Source organism: Erithacus rubecula (assembly GCF_903797595.1).
Source record: "Erithacus rubecula genome assembly, chromosome: 1".
In the NCBI taxonomy this organism is placed as follows: domain Eukaryota; kingdom Metazoa; phylum Chordata; class Aves; order Passeriformes; family Muscicapidae; genus Erithacus; species Erithacus rubecula.
Genome location: NC_136658.1, coordinates 76677094 through 76697115, shown reverse-complemented (window position 1 = coordinate 76697115; position 20022 = coordinate 76677094). Strand labels below are relative to the sequence as shown.

Genomic DNA, 20022 nt, shown 5'->3' with positions numbered 1-20022 from the left:
GAAACAGATGGTATGTTTGAATAAGCAGATTCATTAGTTTTACTCAGATACCACTAAAAATAAATTCCCTACCACTTTCAGCACAAAATTTAAAAACAAGAAGTCAGAAGCCTGCCTTAAATTGATCAAGGTCAATAATACCTGTTATTCCTTAGCAATAAATGCAAGACTGGACAACATGCTGTTACAGATACAGGTAAATTCAAGAAGTGCCTAAGGGTATAAAAAACCCAGATTCCAGGCTTGACCTTAATCTTTCAATTCACTGTCCTTTCTATAAAAATAGGGCTTGGCAAAGTATGAGCCGGAACCAAGAGTAGCCATCAGAAGCTCTGACAATATTCAGCTTCTACTATAGTCTAACACTTCAGCAGGATTGCTTTTAGGTATCTTGAGACTGATCTCATTCCTCAGAGGTTTTAAAAGGGTGTACTTTTTCCTCAATTCCTATCTAAGAGGGCTAATTTTATCCTTTAAAAGGCTTTAAGAGCCACAACTAGATCAATACATCCTAAAGCATTTTAGCAACTTCCAGGTCTCAGAAATAAAGCTCACCAGACCCTGGCCAAGGGCTTCACAGAACATGAGTCCCAAGTGCCTCAGGTAGCAGCAGGGCTTGTGTTTCTCACTTGAGCAAGCAGTTTACTAATTAATCTCAAAGCCCAGGGACTTTTTAGCACAGGCAGGAAAGTAAGTCTCTGTTAGACTTGCAGGGGAGGTACAGGATTGCAGTGAAAATTACTCTTCTAGGTAGACTAAAAACAAAATATTGTTTACAGTTTACCTATTAACTGCTCAAGAAAAACATAACAGCTCACTAGCATTTCATGATAACACAGTATTTAAAAATGGTACTCAGGTGCCTTGTTCAGGGCAATTTTGACAACTGGAACTGGATCCCTCCCACCTCCCCCACCCCAAGTGACAGAATTCTCAGGTAGTACACATTAATTCTAAGCCCACTTAATTCTGGCAAGAGTAATTCTTGAACACTTGCTTTCCCTCCCTCCCATCCTCAGGTTTTATTTACCTCTTTCCACATAATGTTCTGCCACATCCCATTTCTTAGAACTGGAAAGAAAGCTTAAAGTTAAATTACAGAATAAATAGCCATAATTCAGAAAAATTCTAAAACAACTGTATCAGCAGTAGCAAACACAATAGGAACCAATGCAAAAATCAGAAATGTATTTTTCAGAACCTGGAACTTTTGTTCACAATTGTGGGCATATGAATTCAAGAAAAAGGAAGAATCTGTCCTTCATATTTATACAATTTTTATCCCCTGCCAGACAACAGTTGGTGGCCTCATTTCTTCATGGCATCACTTCATACTAACATGCAGATAGGCAGCATTGTTTCTTGTTTAGGAAATGACCTTCCTAAAAACAAATGGTGTTACTGCCCACTGTCAATCAGTATCAGGAAGTGCCTTTACTCAGGGTATGATTTACCACAGAATTTTCATTTATCTTTTTCCTTGCATTTTATTCATAATCTTTTGACTCTGGCACATTCAACTTCACTACCATTATCCATGGCCCATATAAATCTGAGTCTTAATTGCCAAGCAGGCTCAAAACCCTACTGAAAAACAACCATCAGCTTTGGCAGAAGAAGAATCCTTACTGCTGAAATTCACATTGAAACAAAAAAAAGAAAACAAAGTGCTAAAACAGACCTTGTTTCTGTAAGGCTTCAGTTCTACACTGCCCTCTTAACACATTCATTAGTCATTTAACCTGCAGCATGCCTTTCCACCCAAGCACCTCCTCTAGGTGACCCAACACATACTCAATACTACTCCAGCCAAAAAAGTAAGGTCAAATATGCCCAATTACTGCAGAGTAACCCAGTCCAGTCCAGATCTGAGCACAGCAAGCTCACCTTCACTGAAAGCAGCTGCAGCCAGTTTTCAAAGGTGTTCAAAAAGCACAGCATGCAACATCCAAGTTGAAGAGGTCAGTCCCCTACTTTGAGTATGAACAACCTTCTCCTCAGCTTTATGCACTTCATACATGTGGCTCATTCAAAATAACAGCACACTCTCAAAAGAAAATTCTGCCAATACAGCCTACTACAACCATTCTACTCAAGACAGGCCATGCCACAAACAGGAATGCAAGACTTATCAGAATAGAACAAGCAGAAGAAATCAGTCTCTGACTCCTGTTCTCAGGCCACACACTCTGAAGCACTGAATCCTGATATTTAATACTGTAGTGAATGGACTGCAGTGAACTAAACTATTTAACAAAAAATGGGTGGGCAGCAACAGAAGTACTGCCAGTGATGTGTCTAAAAACAGCTAAGCTTTCATCCAAACAAGTACAGCAGTTTAGGGGAAGAACAGTTTTGGTGAACCTCTTCCATCCCTCATACACACTGCTCTTGAATTGAGCTCTGCTTAGTTCAGAACTCAGGAGAAGGCCTGAATCCAGAACCTCAAGGGAAAAGCCAAATACCTGTGACCTTGACTCAAAATTCAAACCTTCAGAGAGGAGCTGCAACACTCAGCATCTCCTGTGCCATGGTTTAGACAGCTCCCTATTCCACCAGGAAGTTTTGGAGACACTTCAGTAAACCTTCTGTTGACGTATCCTCACACACAAAGGTATTTTGCAGGTTCAAATGCTATGGACTTGGTCTAGTGGGCAATTTACTTCAGAAAACAATTTCACTTGCAATGCTTACTGAAATCAATTTAGTGATTAAAATTAAGTAGTCAAGCAAATTTTTGAAGCTTGTTCTATTACTGAGCTATTTCCTTTTAAACTCATAATTCCACAGTCTAAAGAGAAAGCTTCCATTAGACACAGAACAGTTCAGAAATTTTGGGGTTGCAATTTCACACCTCCTACTCTGCTTAACCCAGTTTCAGAAGAATACTCCAAAGGCAGAAAAGGACACGTCTTCTCTAGAATATTTATAGTAGGGTAAAATTGATGAATTATTCGTTGTCAAAAGGTACTTGGTTAAAGCAACAAAGGACAAGTACCTAAAAAGACTGCTTCAACTCAAAAAGAGTGCTTCACTACAAACCTTGCATCTAGGGCTTTCCAAGTCCAAAACCCAATTCTACATCTAAGACTTAATGCTGTCACTCACATCCAGCCATGCAGGGCCATTTGAAGCAAGGCTCCTGAAGGGCAAGCATCTCACATTCTCCCATTTCAGAGTTTGCCAGCCCTGTGCTTGTCTAATATTTGAGCTCATCCCATGCAATATTAAATACTCATTACTTATTCAATTATTTGACAATGGGAGGATCAATACATCAGAACAGTTATTACTGAGTTCTCTTTATCTATGCAATATGCTGCTCAGGGGCTTCACTTGCAATTATGCGGAGTCTGGTCCTTAGATTTAATGTCACCACCACAAACATCATGTGAAGTCAACCAAGACACAAAATGATGGCTCAGAGCCTAAACACACTCCAGCTCCTAATGCAAATGTTCAGTGCTCACTTGGGGCAGAACTTCAATTTTAGTTTGCTCCAAAGGGAATTTAATTCCTACATACAAAAGCCACTCTGCAAAGCAAACTGATGTTTTCCATGGTAAATTTAATATAGGAAAGGCACTATGAAGATACACTACTGCTCTGAAAACTGAATAAGATGAATGCAAAGTCTACATGGCTGCTGCTGCAGTAAGCAACCAGTCATTGCAGGCAGTGGAGTTTAGGACTTAGTCAAGCAGACAGCAGGCACCTGCTTCTCAGTAAGCTCAAATGCTCTCCACACTGAATGCATTGACTAGACATCACTCAGCTATAAGAGCAACCTAAAGACACACAGAGAACCTAAATTTATTTCATCTTAATCCCACTCTGAACCTAAATTATCTTTTCATTCTGGCAATACGTGTCTCAAGAATAAGCCTCTTCAACCTTCCACTTAAGTAGGGAGATACAGTTTTAAGTATCAGACTGAAAATTTATTTTGAGCATTTAAAGGTAAAAAGTAAAATCTGAACTCAAGTAATTTTTCAAGTGCTAAGCTCTACTTAGCTCCATTAGAACACCTTGTGTTCTTTAAGCTGTCTCTCCATAATTACTATGACAAACGTCCCTGAAGTGTTTGTTGGCACACATTCTCTACCCACAAATGAATTATAACTGCCTGTGCAACCCCTGAAAGGGCCATCTCTTTCATATTACCTGTAACAAGGCCTGTTGTGCTACAGCCACTTAATTGCCAATTGCTTATGAGTAACACAGTGTTCTTGCACTGAAACATATTCCCAGACTCTCGTAGAGACATGACCTAGGAGAACTGATAAAGAATGCCTTTTGATGTGTGTTAATATACAATCTTAATGATCAATCCAAAATGTCAAGTGTCAAGCTCAGTGAAAAAAACAGGTAAAATGTTTGCAGGATTATCTGAAGTATGGAGCTTGGAGACTGCTCACTTCCCAGTGTTCCTTTAAGTGTTCCTCTAGCTTTTTGACACTTCAGGTATTTGTGCTTGGGAGGAAGGGGCTCCACTCAGCACTCAAGTCCCTGTGTTCCCATTTCACCTGCATATTTGCCCAAAGGAGCAGAATGGGAGCTGTCCAACATGGGAACATGGAGCTGCCTTGACTATGGCACAGGAAAATCACGGGGTGGCCATTAACAAGCTCTTCTATTTTCTGCACAGATTTTCAGTTAAGGGAGGTGAAGAAAATGACAGTGATATCTTCAGGCATACAGTGACATGTACTGTCCATACCTTAGGGATACAGTGGATATCAGTGTTAAATTCTCTTTCAGTGACACTTCAGGAAAGCAAAGCTAAAAAATCCCCATTACATTTAAAGGGCAGAAGCATTTACAAAAATGACTTGAAATTCTTCTGACAGCAGCTTTTAACATTTCAGGGGATTGCTGGCTTTTTTAGTACTGGATGTTTTGGTGCTGGGTTTGATGTTAAAATAATCCGAATGGAGTTTGGTAGGGAAAAAATTGCCTGGTTTTCTTGAAGGAGCTGAGAACCATGTAACTTTGGACAACTTTGAAATTACATGAACTTATAAATTCTAATAATCCTCCTAATGCCTCACTCATACGTGTCAGACCATCAATTATCAGTCCGAAACCTCTGGCAAAGTAAAATCCTAAATTACTGGTAAGCACCTCGTGCACAAGATCTGCATTCCTCACCGTCATGATAGTTAAAGCAATAGAACTGTTCAAAAGTAAGCATTCACTATTTGCATTTTAAATACTTACAGACTGTTAAGTCTTACCTACTGTTTTCTTTTTATTCACTGCACTGTCTGCTTTATGCCTTTTCTGCAAGGAAACGTAACATTTCATTACACCTCAATTACACTTCATCACAAATTCCAGAACCATTAAAGCTAAAAATATGACAAACTGCAACATGATACATTGGTTGCTTTTGGCCACTATGGGTTTTTTAAAGGACACAGATCATCTAAATCCAAATGGTTTGTAAAAGAATATAAGGAGTATAATTATAAACAAAGTGAAAGTCCCCATGTTGGAAGTCAGGCTCAACCCTTTTCCAGTGGTAAAAAGACTCCAAAGCTGGAATTTTTTAATTAAAACAAAAGGAACAACAAGTACCACAATATTTAAATGGTAGATGTACTTCTAATTCCATGTGCTGTTGTTCAGACTGATGGCCAAATTATTTCACTTATCAGTACTTTGCAAAGCAGAAAGACCTCATTCAGATGTAAAGTATACAAGCAAGTTAGTGCAGATTTTCCTCAAAACAGTCTTCTCTGTCCTTAAGTTGCTTGTCTTCCCTCTAGCCCCCATTTTCAAGACCATCTAAAAAGGCCACATATTTGTCAGGACGCCACACTGTGTCTCTAACAAAAGCATTAACAAGCAAGATTGAAGAGAGATAAACAAATGCTCTGATTTCTCCCGTTTTCTTGTTCACCAACTATAATGAGAATACTTATTCATTTTAGTGTATTACAGAAATTCTAGTCAAGCACTTTGAAAGTCAAAACAATATTTTGCTGCTGTTGAACAATGACCCAAGAGACCTCAGAGATGCATGGTTTTACAGCACTTTATAACTTTTTTTGAGACATCTGGTCTTTAGCACAGCCCTCTCCCCATAGTCATACTCACATAGTCTTCTATGATTTCTTTGATGCCAGCAACTGTTAAAATAAATAGCAATGGCACCAAGGTGGTATATCTTCCTGTTGGAGAGACATCTGGAATTTGCTGTGAACAGAGGGAAAAGAGACCCATTTTATATTTAAAATTAATTTCTAGTACATTTAGAATTTTATGCAAAGATCTCAGAAGAGTGAACACAAAGTTCTGATTTACTGTGTCATTTTTTGCCTGACAGATAGTAAATTTCAGTGGGCAAACTAGCCTACAGTCTAGGTTGGTTTGAAAAAACAATAACAGAGTTAGAAGATACTGTCATTGTACATGCCTTTTATTCTATTTCTCTTCTCTTTACAAGAAATTTATGCAAATTATATAATTCACATGAAAGCAGTGGTAATGACTAACTAAGCAGAAGTTTCACAAGAAACTCACATGTTCTCTCAGTGGTCAACAGCTCCATGTTTTATGTCATGACTTATTAAGAATAAAAGAGGCTTGATTTTACAAACTACATCAAAAGCAGTCTAAGTTTTCTTCCAATTTCAATTAGCAACTACATACCCTATCAATATTACTATTAAAGTAAGTTTTAGAATTGCTTCACAATTAAGTATATCAACAGAAATAAGTTTTACTGGATTTCATTTCATAAACAAGGCAAAGCAGTAAAGCAATACCTGCAGTAAGGCAATGAAGAGGAAGAATGCATTTGCAGCTTTTCTTATCTGCTCATACAGGAATCGAGGTAGAAATGTCACCACGCTGTACTTGGCTGTGCTGCAGGGCAGAAGATTTTAATCTTAATAGCTAATCAGAATATCAGGTGAGGATCATGACCAAAAGTCAGTGTTAGAAAGCAGTTTGAAAATAACAAAGTAAAGACACATTTAGAATATGGAGGAAGTAGCTGCTTAGGTTAGGATCAGGAGCAGCACCAAACAACAGAGGTATCACACAAACCCAGAAGAGGCAGTCAGGCCCACTTCTATCACTGGTTCCTTTGTTATTGGATGAACTATCAGACAATTTACCATCCATGCAAACTTCAGCACTATAAATAAGGAAGCTTTCATTTCAGTTCCAAGCACTTGATCAGGGGCTTACCTCTCACCAAAATAAAGAGTTTAAAGAGCTGAATGAAAGAAAAGAGAAATTGCAATACATTTTTAAAATGCCTCACTTCCTACTTCTGAGCAACTTAGGCTCAGCTATGAATAATCCTCCAGAACAATACACGCTTTTTCAGATTAATGTTTTTTGGCTTTTTTCCCATTTATATATATATATATAAACATTGTAAGTATCATATATATAACTACTATTCCTTCTGTCATAAAACAAAAACATACTGAACTAACTAGCCTTAATCATCTATGTAATTTTTTGTCATCCTCACATCAAATCCACAATGTGCATGAGTACAACTTCAGGAAATAAGTGTCAAAATTGACATAATAATTTAACTATTAGCATAGAACCTTCATCTACTGAACTACTGGCCACCAGCATGAGTTGCAATTTTAACAATTGAGCACCTGCAACTCAGTATGCCTTGCAAAGGCCCAACAAACAATTACAGGAATTTTGAGCCATCCTCTTGTTTGGGTGCTGTGGTTTCAGTTTCATTTCGAGTTTTTTGGGTTTTTTTTGGTGCTTTGTTCTGGTTTAGGTTGGGTTTTCTTTAAGAAGTCTTGTATTTCCAAGGAACTGAGAACACAAAGATAATTGGCTTTGAAGAAAAGAAGAAAAATTGTTTCCCAATTCCTGCTTTACTGATGCTTCCTAGCAGTGCTAAGGGCACTAAGTCTAGTCTTCTCTCTCCCACCAAAAAACCTTCCAGATCAACTGAAACACACAGCATTGCTGTTCAGAAATCATAAAGGCTTCAGCTACACAATCTGCCTTTCTCAACAGGCTGCTGCTATCCACAAAACTCTTACTACCTTGATCCACAAGCAGCTGAGTTCAGTGGGGTTCTCTTACCTCTGCATGGACAATGGTCAGAGAACTGCATTTTCGAGCTTATTGCTTTAACCACCTCCTTTTCCTTCTTATCTGCCTCATCCCCAACTCCAAGCCATTTAACCAGACACTACTGTGTCAAAATCAAACAGAAACTAGATTTAACAAGGCACAGTTTGTTATAAAAGACTCTGTTTTGAACACTAAAGAAGAATTAGTGGGGCGGTTAAAAAAAACAAAATCAATTAAAAACCAATTAAGATGCATCTTATCTTGGTAACTTGCCTTGTTTCCTCTTCAAGCAACTACAAATCCCTTTCTATTGCTACTACTCCTCACCAGAATCAAGTATTTAAATACACAACATAATATTTTACAAAAATTTCAAGTTGGACTTCATCATGGCTCATATCTACTAAGCCAAATGAGTGAAATCATACATCCAGGTTTAAAGCAAGTCCAGTTGTTGCATAAAGTTACTTCCTTCAAGTGTTGTTAATTTATTCCAGTTCTAAGGGGGTTTTTTGTATTTTTTTTTTTCATTTCAAGCCACATTTGCTTGGTCTCATGTGTGGTAACATTCCTTTAATACAGAACATAATTAAACAAAAATCTCAGAATTACTTCATGACTTGAAAATATGGGTTAATCAAGTTCATAGTTTAGACTCAGAAGCAAACTCTCTAAGCAGTACTAATTAGACATCAAGCAATGGCAGATTTTATATCAGAATAGTATTCCTCTAGGTATCACATTGCTATGATTATAAGAACAAAGAATTTGACTGCAACCAAGCTGAAACATTTATTAACACCATTCTACCACCTACCAACTTCACAGCTAGCTGGCTCAAACACGATTCTTACTCTAACAATTATGTTAATGCCAACACAATAAGGCTCTTTTGAAAGAGGTTTGTACAAACTAAGTCACTCCATGCAGTCTGTTGCTTAAGTAACTTGACAGATGCCCACAGAAAATGGGTACAGCTCTAATTAGAGGCAGCCACACTCAGCTGTTACCATACAAGCCAGGAACAGCAACCACAAGTATGAAAAAAAAGCGGATATATGTTATTATTCAAAAAGGAATCTTCTTAAAAAACCTAACTAGCAATCTAAGCTGGACAGGAGAACCCAGTTGATTTGGCTCTGAAGAACAGCTCTTTAAATGATAAATACAATACTTATTTTTAAATAATATAAAAAACTCTTGTGCTCCCTCCCAACAGAGATGCTTTACAACTTCAGGATAATCAAAGTTCAGGAAAGTTAAAATCTACAGAAGAACAGCTAAAAACTTCAGTCAGCTCACTCATAGCACAGTTTTGGTAACTAAAAATAAATAACTGGCATGTTAGCTCTCTGACCAGCCCAATCAGAGCCACCTTAACTCCTAGAACATGAGGTCTGCAGCTCACAGAACAGGTTGAGGCAGGTAGAGGAGGGAAGCACAAGGGAGAAAACAAACAACAAACTGGTTTCTCCTAATGCAGCAGCTGTTAGCTATGCAAATCTTGTTTAACTACACAAATGTACAACAGGTGTGCAAACATTAGAAGAGATGTCTCCTCTACACCTGCAAGTTAATTCACAAAAGTCATGTTTCAAGTTACACCACTGTGCAAGTTAGGAGAAACAGCACCAAACCCTGTTAAAAAAATTGATTTGGATACACCTGACTACAGCTGGCTCTGTCCCCGCTAGGGCAGTGCAGAGATCATTTTGAAAGCAATTGCTGTATAATTTGCAAAAGGTTAGTGTCATTCACATACTTTAACTCATTATCATATTACTGAAGTACCAAGGATTACCTAGAAATTTTAATAACAGCCAAATGCAAAGTAGCAAACAGCACACTGAGAAAGTCGTAGCAGTTCTCCAGTATAGTTCCTCTCTATTTATACATAGGCAACTTTTGTGCAGCCACTCCCGTTGTTGCCTTTTTCCCTGTTTCCCAAAAACATTTCAGAAACTCAGGTTTTACTTTACTGATTAATCCTTGAAGAGGCAAAGGCTGTCAGTAATAGAGGCAGAGCAGTTACTTCCTTGAGACATGTGTGTGTCCTGGCAAAATGCAGCTGAACACAGCCTGCATTTTCCAGTTAGTCATCTAACTAACATCCCTTCCTTTTAGAATGGCCACTCTGAGATGAATTTCACCACAGGATTAAGAAAACAAGACTTCCTTGAGATACATGGGGTCCCCATTTTTAGAGGTCATAAATACAACAAACTGTCCTTTCCTAGACAGCATTCACACAAACCTACTCATGCCACAGTTCACATACTTGAAATACTCTCCAAGAGCTGAAGAATGATTATCACTTGATGTCGGTGCTTTTAACACACAGCAATTTGCAGGAACAATTACTATGAAAGCCAGGCAGAGACACCTGAACCATAGCAAAAGGGCTGGGTAATTAAAGTGAATGTTACAGACTTGAACTCTTCTCTCACCAAACAGGCTTTGTATCCATTAACATGAACAAAAGGTCAGATGCCCAGTAACAGAGAAGGGAAAGAAAAACCGCAGAAAACCCAAGATGATCTGCTTGACTGAAGAGCTCAAACACTGTCTCTAGTGGAATGGTGTTTGCATGCTAAGGACCTGCCAGGCACACGACACTCAATAGCAAGACTAACATCAGCATGTGAGGCTCTGCTACAGCTCTCAAGCACAGAGGTAGTGTGACAAGCTACCTCCAGGCAGTCACTATTGCAGCAGGAGGCACAGTAGCAAGCTTTACATATTTCAAGAGATATTAACGGAAAAAACAACATTCAGTTACTACATTGAGTACAGAGAACACCCATTTATAGGAACATCTCATCAAGCTGCTGCCATGTAGAATACTTAGGAGGTTGTTCTGAATTCAAATGTCATGATCAAGGTTCTCAGCAGTGCCATGCATATGACAGTGAAAGGTCATCTACCTCCTTGCACATAGGGAAGATGGTGTACTTTCTTGGAACTTACTGAAGAGACAAAAATCAGCTGTATACAAGTTCCCCAAAAAAATACATCAGGACGGCTTATAAGAAGCAATTACTTATATGCCTATGAAATTATTGATTGACTGAAAATTAAGTCCTAAATGCCCATTTCTGGGTTTACAACAAGGAACCTGAACAAATGCAGCCTTCAATTGATGGGCCTTGCCCTGTCAGATGAATCCTCGAGACTTCAGTTCTTACAGAGGAAGACTCCAGCCAGAAAGGGTTTCACTGCTCTCTTTATGGCTGTACACTTCTGTCAGCCAAGAAAAGGGTATGTGGTACTTAAATACCCAAGACAGTCCCTGAGCTCAGGGCAGAACAGAGGAGCATGAAAGCAGCAAGACTTGCTCTTGCAGAGTAAAAAGTGCAACAGCTTGAGTACTGCAAGATATTCTTGCTTAAAGATTGCCAGAGTAAGACAAAAAAAAAAAAAAAAAGAGTGGCTGCATCATATCTGTCACCCAGCTCTGTAACAAGCACTGTCCACAGTCCAAGCACCTATTTTGCTTCCATCTTTCCCCTGCACTCTGCTACAGTTTCTTCATAACACTAAAGATATTTCATATATACAGGTTCATTCATTGTCAAAAGGGGAAATGGGTTGAAGGGATATGTTTCTGCTTAGCCACTGAAACATCAAACCCTGAAAGATTTCCCAACAAAGCCGAATGAAACTGTAGAAGATGAATCTGTCTGAAATTATCCACACAAACAATGAAACTGATTGAGAGTATTCAAATGCATTAGAGTTTATTAATTTTAACTTTGACTGGAAACAATTCCAGCAGCTTCCAGCTGAAGAAACTTATCAGTAGGATAATATTCATCTCAAGCATCTCAGCAATTATCCACAGTCATTATTTTTTCATTTATAGTATGGGCTCCCACCAGAAGCAACTAAACACACCAGTTTGGAAAACTTCTCCTTCCCCTCATTTGTTACAGGTGAAACTGATCACATCCTAGAATCCCCGAGCCCTCTTCCCTCAAATCATATGATTTAGAGGAAAATTATTGTCTCATACAAGTTTAAAATAGTCAGGGCATATTAATACAGCCAAATAATTTCCCTGCAGATCAAGTCCCATTAGAACTTGCTTTATGGGAGCCACAATGATTTGGGTCTGCTGCAGAAAGAAAACAAAACTCTTTACAAAAACAGTTTATTCAAGCTAAATTCAAGGTCTTGTATATAAAGTAATGAAAAGAAAAAAAAGCAGACAATTGTCTGCTAGACAGCCAGCTATTAATGTTGAGGAGTGCTCTACACAAGGGAAAATCTAAATTAGCAGAGACATTTCAAATCGTTCTTACATCATTATTTTCTAGTCATGTGCATGCTGAGTATTGCATCCTACATCTACACCTAATAAAAAGGTAAGGGGTTAAGTGCAATACTCAGTGGTTATTACCATTGCTTGAGCAGGCTATCTACCTGCTATCTAGTGCTATCTACCCTTGTGCATAAGCTCCATTTCAGGAGCTAGATGATCAGGCTGGCAAACCCAGCCTGGCTACCTGCACTTCCTCTGAAGCTGCATCAGCAACAAGCTTATCTTCAAGGGCTTCCATTTAGCTCCTATCCTTACACAAACCACTGCTAAGAAAAATGTACATGAAAATGCACTGTGAACTCCTGTCCACTGAAGCACAATAATCCCATTACTTTCTAGTTCATTAGCATCACCTCCTAACAATGTAAAGATTTTTTAGAACTTCTAACCTGAAGTACGTTATGCCAAATTGCCCTGATATCAGCAATCCTACTGCCATACATAAGTAGTAAAAAGACTGCAACAGCTAATGTAATTGATGTTAATTACCAAAGGAAATACTATTTCCATTAAGAAAGTCTCCTACAGTAGCACAGTCTTAATACGGAGTAGGCACTGCCACAGCTGCTTACGCTCAGTTTAACCTGAAAACCAGACCACGTGTCACATTTAATAGAAGCAAGAGCACTTTGGCTTCAAAATCCAGTACCCTGGAGGTTTTTCCTAAAGCATGCAAACAGAAAAGGCCTTCCCACGAGTTCTCTATTCATGAAATCCATATAAAAAGGGAAACAGATTCCTGGCTGTTTTTCAGTAACAAATACCTTAAACAAAGACTGTTTAGAAATGGTACTAAAGGCTCTGAAGGCATGATATTGTTTCATCATGCATGTGAGGTCATCACTAGTAATATACCCTTGTTTTGCAGTAGCCCTGTTGGCAAGTACAACTCAATAAAAACAGACAATACAGTTAACCTAAAAATTCTACTGTCTAATAAAGTAAGTTTAGTGCCACATTTAATTACAGTGCAAACACAGAATAGCCTCCACTTAAACACACAGCATTGATATGAAGATGACTGAAAAAAAAAACAAAACAAATCAAATAAATCACATAAGCTAGCTAGTTCTCTAAAAGCCAGAGTGCTAGCTTCAGTTTTAAAGCCAATTTTTAACTCCAAATGTCACCACAACTTTAGCAGTGTTTATTTTAGTGACAAGCAGGGGGCTGGCAGCAGAAATTAATATTTAGTTGGTCTCGAGAGAAATGTAATTATCTCCACAACCCACAGAAACTATGTGGAATGCAGTTATTACACTTCTTAAAATCTGCTTGGGTCCACCTGAGATAATTTCCTGCTCTTCTACCTTTTTATACAGACCACTAACAGTCAGGGAGATCTAAAAAGAAAAAAAAAGGGAGCCAGTTTAATTCACCTGCTGTGTTGCTACTGCTGATTTATGAAAATTCATCATGCCACAAACCACCAGAACAATTTCAGGATACCAGAGTGCTCAGCATGAAGCAGGCAAAAGGGCACTAGAACTCCCACATCTGTGGGTTTTGATTTTTTTTTTTTTCATCCAGACATTTCACCTAGGCAAAAATCAACAATTTAACTGTCTAGGGGTTCCTACCCTAGGAATAGCCCAAGACCAAAGATGCAGCAGCTTCAAATATACTGGCATAATCTCTATACACAACACCAGGCATACAATAATGGGTACTTTTAGTGAATTTTAACGGCTAAAAGAATCATCCTGTAGCTGTATCCAAGCCTTTTTCATTGTGGTAGACTGCAGTATCAACAACAGATGCACTGCATTAAATTAGTTAATTTTTAAAAGTATGTTACACTAAGTGTTTTTCTTCACTCAGTAACACTAACTACCTAAAACTAAAAAGGGTTAAAGGATTAGTTTAACACATGATTATACTTGTACCATTCAGATTATAATACATCCCTTCTTTGAAGAATTTCGAAATGCTGTTCTGTAGTCAGGCAAGCAATCTGTTCACATGACAACAGATGAGTATTTCAAATCTAATACAAACACAATAAAACAAATGGCCAGTGCCTAAACTCTACTAAGAATAAACTGAACAGAAACAGATGCATTTTTACCTAAAGAACATGGCTATATTTTGGTGCAAGATGAATTCTGGGCTATACCACTAAGTGCAGAGAGATTCACCTGCACACAGCACACTACAATCCACATTTCCACAGATCATAGAGAACACGACTCGGGTTACAAGGGTCAATACTAATTGGTTAGTGATACCAGCAACTCCTGTTTCACCAGTGAGAACCTCCCCACACCTTCAAAAAGCATTAACACCTCTGAATCACAACTGACTTCTACAGTACCAACACACAAGCCAATAAAGCAATGCACTTGGCTTCATTTAATGCAAGACACATGATATAAAAGGAAGAATAAAGATTGTGTCTACAGTTTTGTTACCAGCAAGCATCATGCAAATACTAATGGGATAGTCTGGGACCTCCAGATAAAAGTAGTCTGTTTCATACAGGATTTATGATTCCACCAGAAACCTTGTTAGAGTCTTCAGGGCTAAACTCTCCAGGCACAATGCTTCTCCCTTATGAGACAAGAAATTGATTCTCACCTGTTTACTTGAGGTTTAAGTCCCTGTACAGTTTAAAAGTAAACACTGAAGACTTCTTGCTCATTAACTTTTCTATCAGAATTTAATTTTTTCCTTCATAAAAGACAAGTTTCTGTGGATTTTCTGGATATTATAACCCAACTTCTGGGTCCTCCTTAAGAGGACAATCCACCAAAGCCTATGTTGATAAGAAACTTCTGAACAAGACTTTTGGATTCAAGATCCATTATAAACAAACAAGTTGAATTTTGCCCTTCCTCTGACTGCTGCACTTTTTGTCAAGTCACAAACTGAGACTGAACTTGGGGTCCTGATTCAGATGCAAGTCAGATTTGCACTAGGATGCAGTACCAGGCCTGGAATAGAAGAATATTACCTAGAGCAACACTTACAAAGCAACTCCACCATCCTCAAAAATTTGGAGACTATTTCTAATGTCCTTAAAGTTATCTCAGCACAGTTGCTCCTCCAGGACTAATAAACCAGAAGTCTAACTTCTTTTGCATCAACATTAACACACACAACAAGTGAGGGGCTCAAATCACCTAACTGGTGATTTTTACAAAATGTGCTGGAAGAAATTCCTATTACAGTACTACTGTACATTCAGAAAAAGCCATTGATGTCCGAGTAGATTCTTGTATTGCTATGAACCATCCAGGAATTGTATTTACATGAAAACAAAGCTTACAGAACATTCTAACTTCAAGCAAAATATTCAGTCTTCATCGAGGATACGTTTGGAAAAGTGTTCATGCCATTACTTTGGTCATGTCAGAAGTATTACACTGCATTCCAACTCCTACCACCACACTCCACCTCAATCCTTTGGTCTAAAAAAGGCAGTAGGAAAGCTTGTTTCCCATCATGGTGTGGGTTGACCATGCTGGACACTTGGCACTCCCTGATCTGTTCTATCATTCCTCTTTTCAGCAGAACAATAGATGGAGAAAAAATGGAAAAAACCTCATGGGTCAAGACAAATACAGTATAATAAATCAAAGGACAAGAAAAAACTTAAAACTTACTCCCTACTTCCCACTGGCAGGCATGCCCATCCACTTCCCAGGAAGCAGAGCTCCAGTACACAGAGTGGTTGCTCCAGAGCACAAATGTCACAGTAAGTACCACAAAGCTCTGCAAAGTGACTGGAAATTTCCTCAACATAAATGTTTCATTTCTTACTGGACTTGAAAGTACAGAAATGCTCAGGTTAAACAGACAAGTGTTTAAGTTACGTATGCTGGATATGTCAAAACAGGCACTAGTTAGTCCTTGTAAAAACAAACATATAATACCTCAGTACAGCTGTGTTGGACAAATAAAGAACATTTATTCATTTTTTACATATTTCAAAGCTTCTAAAATGCTTCAGCTGAAAATAGAATATAATTTACCCTTTATTAAAAGGTCCAAAAAGTAAAGCATGCAAAAGTTTTTCAATCTGAACAGAGCAGGAGTGAAAACAGCTCCTGATGCAGGTAGAAGAGGTGTTTCTACAGATGTAATCACTATTGCTACAGTATAATAAACAACAGTGACAGATATATGCATGCATACGTCAAGGGCCAAGTTAAATCTAGCTTGCAACACACAGCACTACGGTTTGAAATAATTTGTTACAAAGTTCCAAGAACTTTGGCCAATTTCTCCGCACCTTCTCATAGACTCATTTATGCCAGAGAGCCTGGGCAAAGAAGAAGCGTTTCTTCTTTTTACATCCTCACACTTCAAGACTTCTGGAAGCATTAGTGCCTCTCTTGCCATTCACTTAACTCTTGCAATACCACTACCTACAACTTAGAAGTGGGATCAAGAAAATTATTAATTTTTATTAACTTATCCAAAATTAGTTTGTCTTCACACTCCCGCAAACCTTGCAATTCACTTTTACCTGTGCTTCTCTACCCACAAAAAGTCAAGCAGATCAAGATGTTTAGAACCTCTTACACAAAAAACCATATCACTAACCTACTCTCCTCCACACTCTGCACTTCCATTTTCTGCCTTTTTTTTTTGCTTTGTTTTGAGCAAGCTTTTCACACTACCCTTAATTTAGAAAATTTCCCATGAACATTTACAAATTCCCACTGTTATTCAGAGAATCCTAGATGACTACCAAAAATACGACAGTCAGAACTCAAACAATATAAAACAAGCTGGTTTATTATTTTTTTCAATTTAATTTTCCACAAGCCCTTACGTACAGGTGTTTACGTGCTTACCCAGCACCTTGCTCTGTGGTACACTGATGCTTCCTAGGGACTTGAAAATCCATCAGGAGAGAGAAATCCAGTGCTGAATGAATTTCTGAAGCTGAACACAGTTAAGTTAGAAAGTCTGAAGGCAATACAGAACTGCAGCTCCTCAAGAGAAACTCCAACAGACTTAAGTAGCTAAATAACCAACCACTTTTACTCTACACAAGGCCTCTTTACTTAGTCATTATAAGCTCAGGTCACCTTTACCTTCAGTCCCACCAGGCTGAGGAAAGAAAGCTAATCCAGAGGATGGAAAGAGTACAGGCAATGTCCATCACCCTTTAAAAGTCAAGACATCAAAGCTTTCTTACTAAGCAGCAGCAAATCATTATAAAGTCAACTTAATTTCCAAGTGACACTAAGGAGCTAAGGTTCCTAATCAGGTAATGAAAGTATCTCTACTTTGCTATTACACTACCTGCACTTAGTCCTATCCCTCACATACCAATGCCTCAAAATTTACCTGTCAAGAGGCAAAGATGCAAAAAGGTATTGAGAAACTTTATCAGCTATGAAGGGATGACTTCCAGACAGCAGACTGGACACAGTCGCTCTTTAGGAATAGCACTGTCAGGAATAAGTTTGTGGTAGCAAAGTCACACACTACTTTTCTGTAAGATATAGCCAGATCAGAACAGAACCCCTCCTGGAAAACCTAAATTACATATTCTGCCAACCCTCTATTCCCTGCTTTTCCTTCTTAAAGCAGGAAAAGCACAAATAGTCTATACATGGGAAATTGTTAAACTCATCCCTCAATTAGTCAAGGAAAAATAAAGCAAGAAAACCTCCAGTGTTGCTACCCACATAGAAGAAGGAAGATACTGAGAAAATGTGTTATTTATACTGCTCCTAAACCATAGACTTTTCCAGACAAGTAAGAAGTCAAAGTTGAAGAGAAAAATCACCTATAAATAAGTTGCCGTGATGCCCAGAACACCATCACCCTTCCAGAGGATATTCTTAGAATTGCCCTTGGTAATACATACAATAAACCAAATAAGGGAAATCATCATTTCAGCAGGGTATAAACCTCCTCTCTTTTCATAAAGGTACTCATTGTGTAAACTGTTCCTTGAACAATAACCCAAACATCTGCATTAACGAACAGAAGCCTGCTAAACAAAGCTCCTCCTTAGTCATGACAGGAGCCATCTGTTCCTTCAGCTAACCCCAGGCAAGCATGGCAAGCACCACCACAACTTGCTCATGCTATGCATCCTTGTAGTCCATGTTTCAGCCTGTGTTATTTGTGTTTCCAAACTGCAACAACACAGCATTAATCATACCACCAGAAGTACCAACATACACACACCCCTACATTAAAGGCTACAAACAAAAAAAAAATTTTAAAATTCTGGTCATCAATTAAAAGACACAAATGAACAATAGCCTTTTACACACAGCTTGTAGTTTCTGTAGACAGTCTTGCCCTGTTAGATGTACTTTCCCCTTCCTTCCTTCCTATTCTATAATTTTTTTAATATACATATCCTAGCTGTTCTTTCACTGGAATGCTACTTTTCAAGAGGACACTTCATGGAGTTTACTGGATTCTATTCAAAACTCCCACTAAATTTTGACGGGTTAACCCTTACATCCAGAAACACTTTAGCAGGTCCCGTTATTCCAAAATTCAGTGCCCTGCTGAAGTGAATACCTTTTTGTGCATCTTGCCCACGCAGCTCTACCAGCTCCCTGCTCCCACCACTGTCGAGGGAAGCAGCTCATCACTTGCTGCTGCTGGACTCGTCCGTGCACTGGCCAGACTCTGGTACCCACCGCAGACAACAAAACCATCCGCCTCGGCAGACACCGTTTTATTGTGTTGAAATCTGGCGCGGCCAGGGCCGAGAGGCAAGGGAGAGGGACCCGAGCCCTCCCAGCCCACGGCTGCGGGGTGTGCGGCTGCCGCCCGGAAAGAGAGAAGCGGGGACTGCTCCGTACCTGACCCAGTTGTCGCGGAACTTGCTCTGCTGGGGCTGGTTCAAGTAAATGGTGCGGGCTGGTGCCTCGTCCAGATCCGCCGCGGACGTGGCTCCGGACATCTCATCATCCGCCTTCTTATAGCCCGAGGTGGAACAGACAGGTCCTGCAAGGAGAGCGCGGAGGGCAGGCGGTCAGCGCGGGGCCGCGCCCAGCGGAGCCGGGCCGGCAGCTCCCGGCGGGGAAGGGCCGCGGGTGGGCGGCGGCTGCGAGCGCGCCCTGCGCGCTGTTTACCGCGGCGGCTGTAAATAAATCATGCGTGTCCGGGGAGGGGGCGGCGGGGCCGGCCGCAGCCAGCTGGCGGCGGGGACAGCGCGGGGCCCGCGCCCCCCGCCCCGCGGCGATGGGCCGGGCCCGCCCCGGGAGCACCGCCCCCGCTCCCGCCCGTGCCGGCGCCGCTCCCGCCGGGCGCCCCCCCGCCCCGCATCCCCCGCCTCCAGCCTGCTGGGCTCCGTGCGAGGGAGGCGACCAGCGTCCCCCGCTCCGCCGCGGGGCTCCGGCTCCCCTCGGCTCCTCCTTGGCGCATCCCGAGCGGCCGAGCCCGAACCCGCGCCCAGGGAGCAGCGCGGCATCCCCGCCAGAGCTCTCCCACATCCCCAGCGGGGACCGAGCTGCCTTCCCTCGCCCCGGACACCGTACGGGGGCTGCGCCCGGGCATCGGGGGAGTCTGTCCCTAACGCTAAGACTCGGGCTGAATTGATAAAAAGACTGTCTTGCTTCACACGTGCAATTTCAAAGCTTTGATTTTAAGCGGCAGAAGCGTAAAGTAATGTTCATTTCCCACTGGTCTGGAGTGATTTGAATTCT

The 20022-nt window shown here is 40.1% G+C and overlaps 1 protein-coding gene across 1 annotated transcript in view; it reads right to left on the bottom strand.

The window, feature by feature from the left end:
- ATP8A2 (ATPase phospholipid transporting 8A2) overlaps positions 1-20022 on the bottom strand; it is a gene marked incomplete at its 5' end in the record, with an annotated part of 312234 nt that overhangs the window by 256619 nt on the left and 35593 nt on the right. The window contains 5 exons of the mRNA XM_079298009.1: positions 1031-1071; positions 5238-5283; positions 6103-6201; positions 6774-6873; positions 19177-19321. Of these exons, the coding sequence (XP_079154135.1) occupies positions 1031-1071; positions 5238-5283; positions 6103-6201; positions 6774-6873; positions 19177-19321 (431 nt within the window). The remainder of the gene's footprint in view (positions 1-1030; positions 1072-5237; positions 5284-6102; positions 6202-6773; positions 6874-19176; positions 19322-20022) is intronic.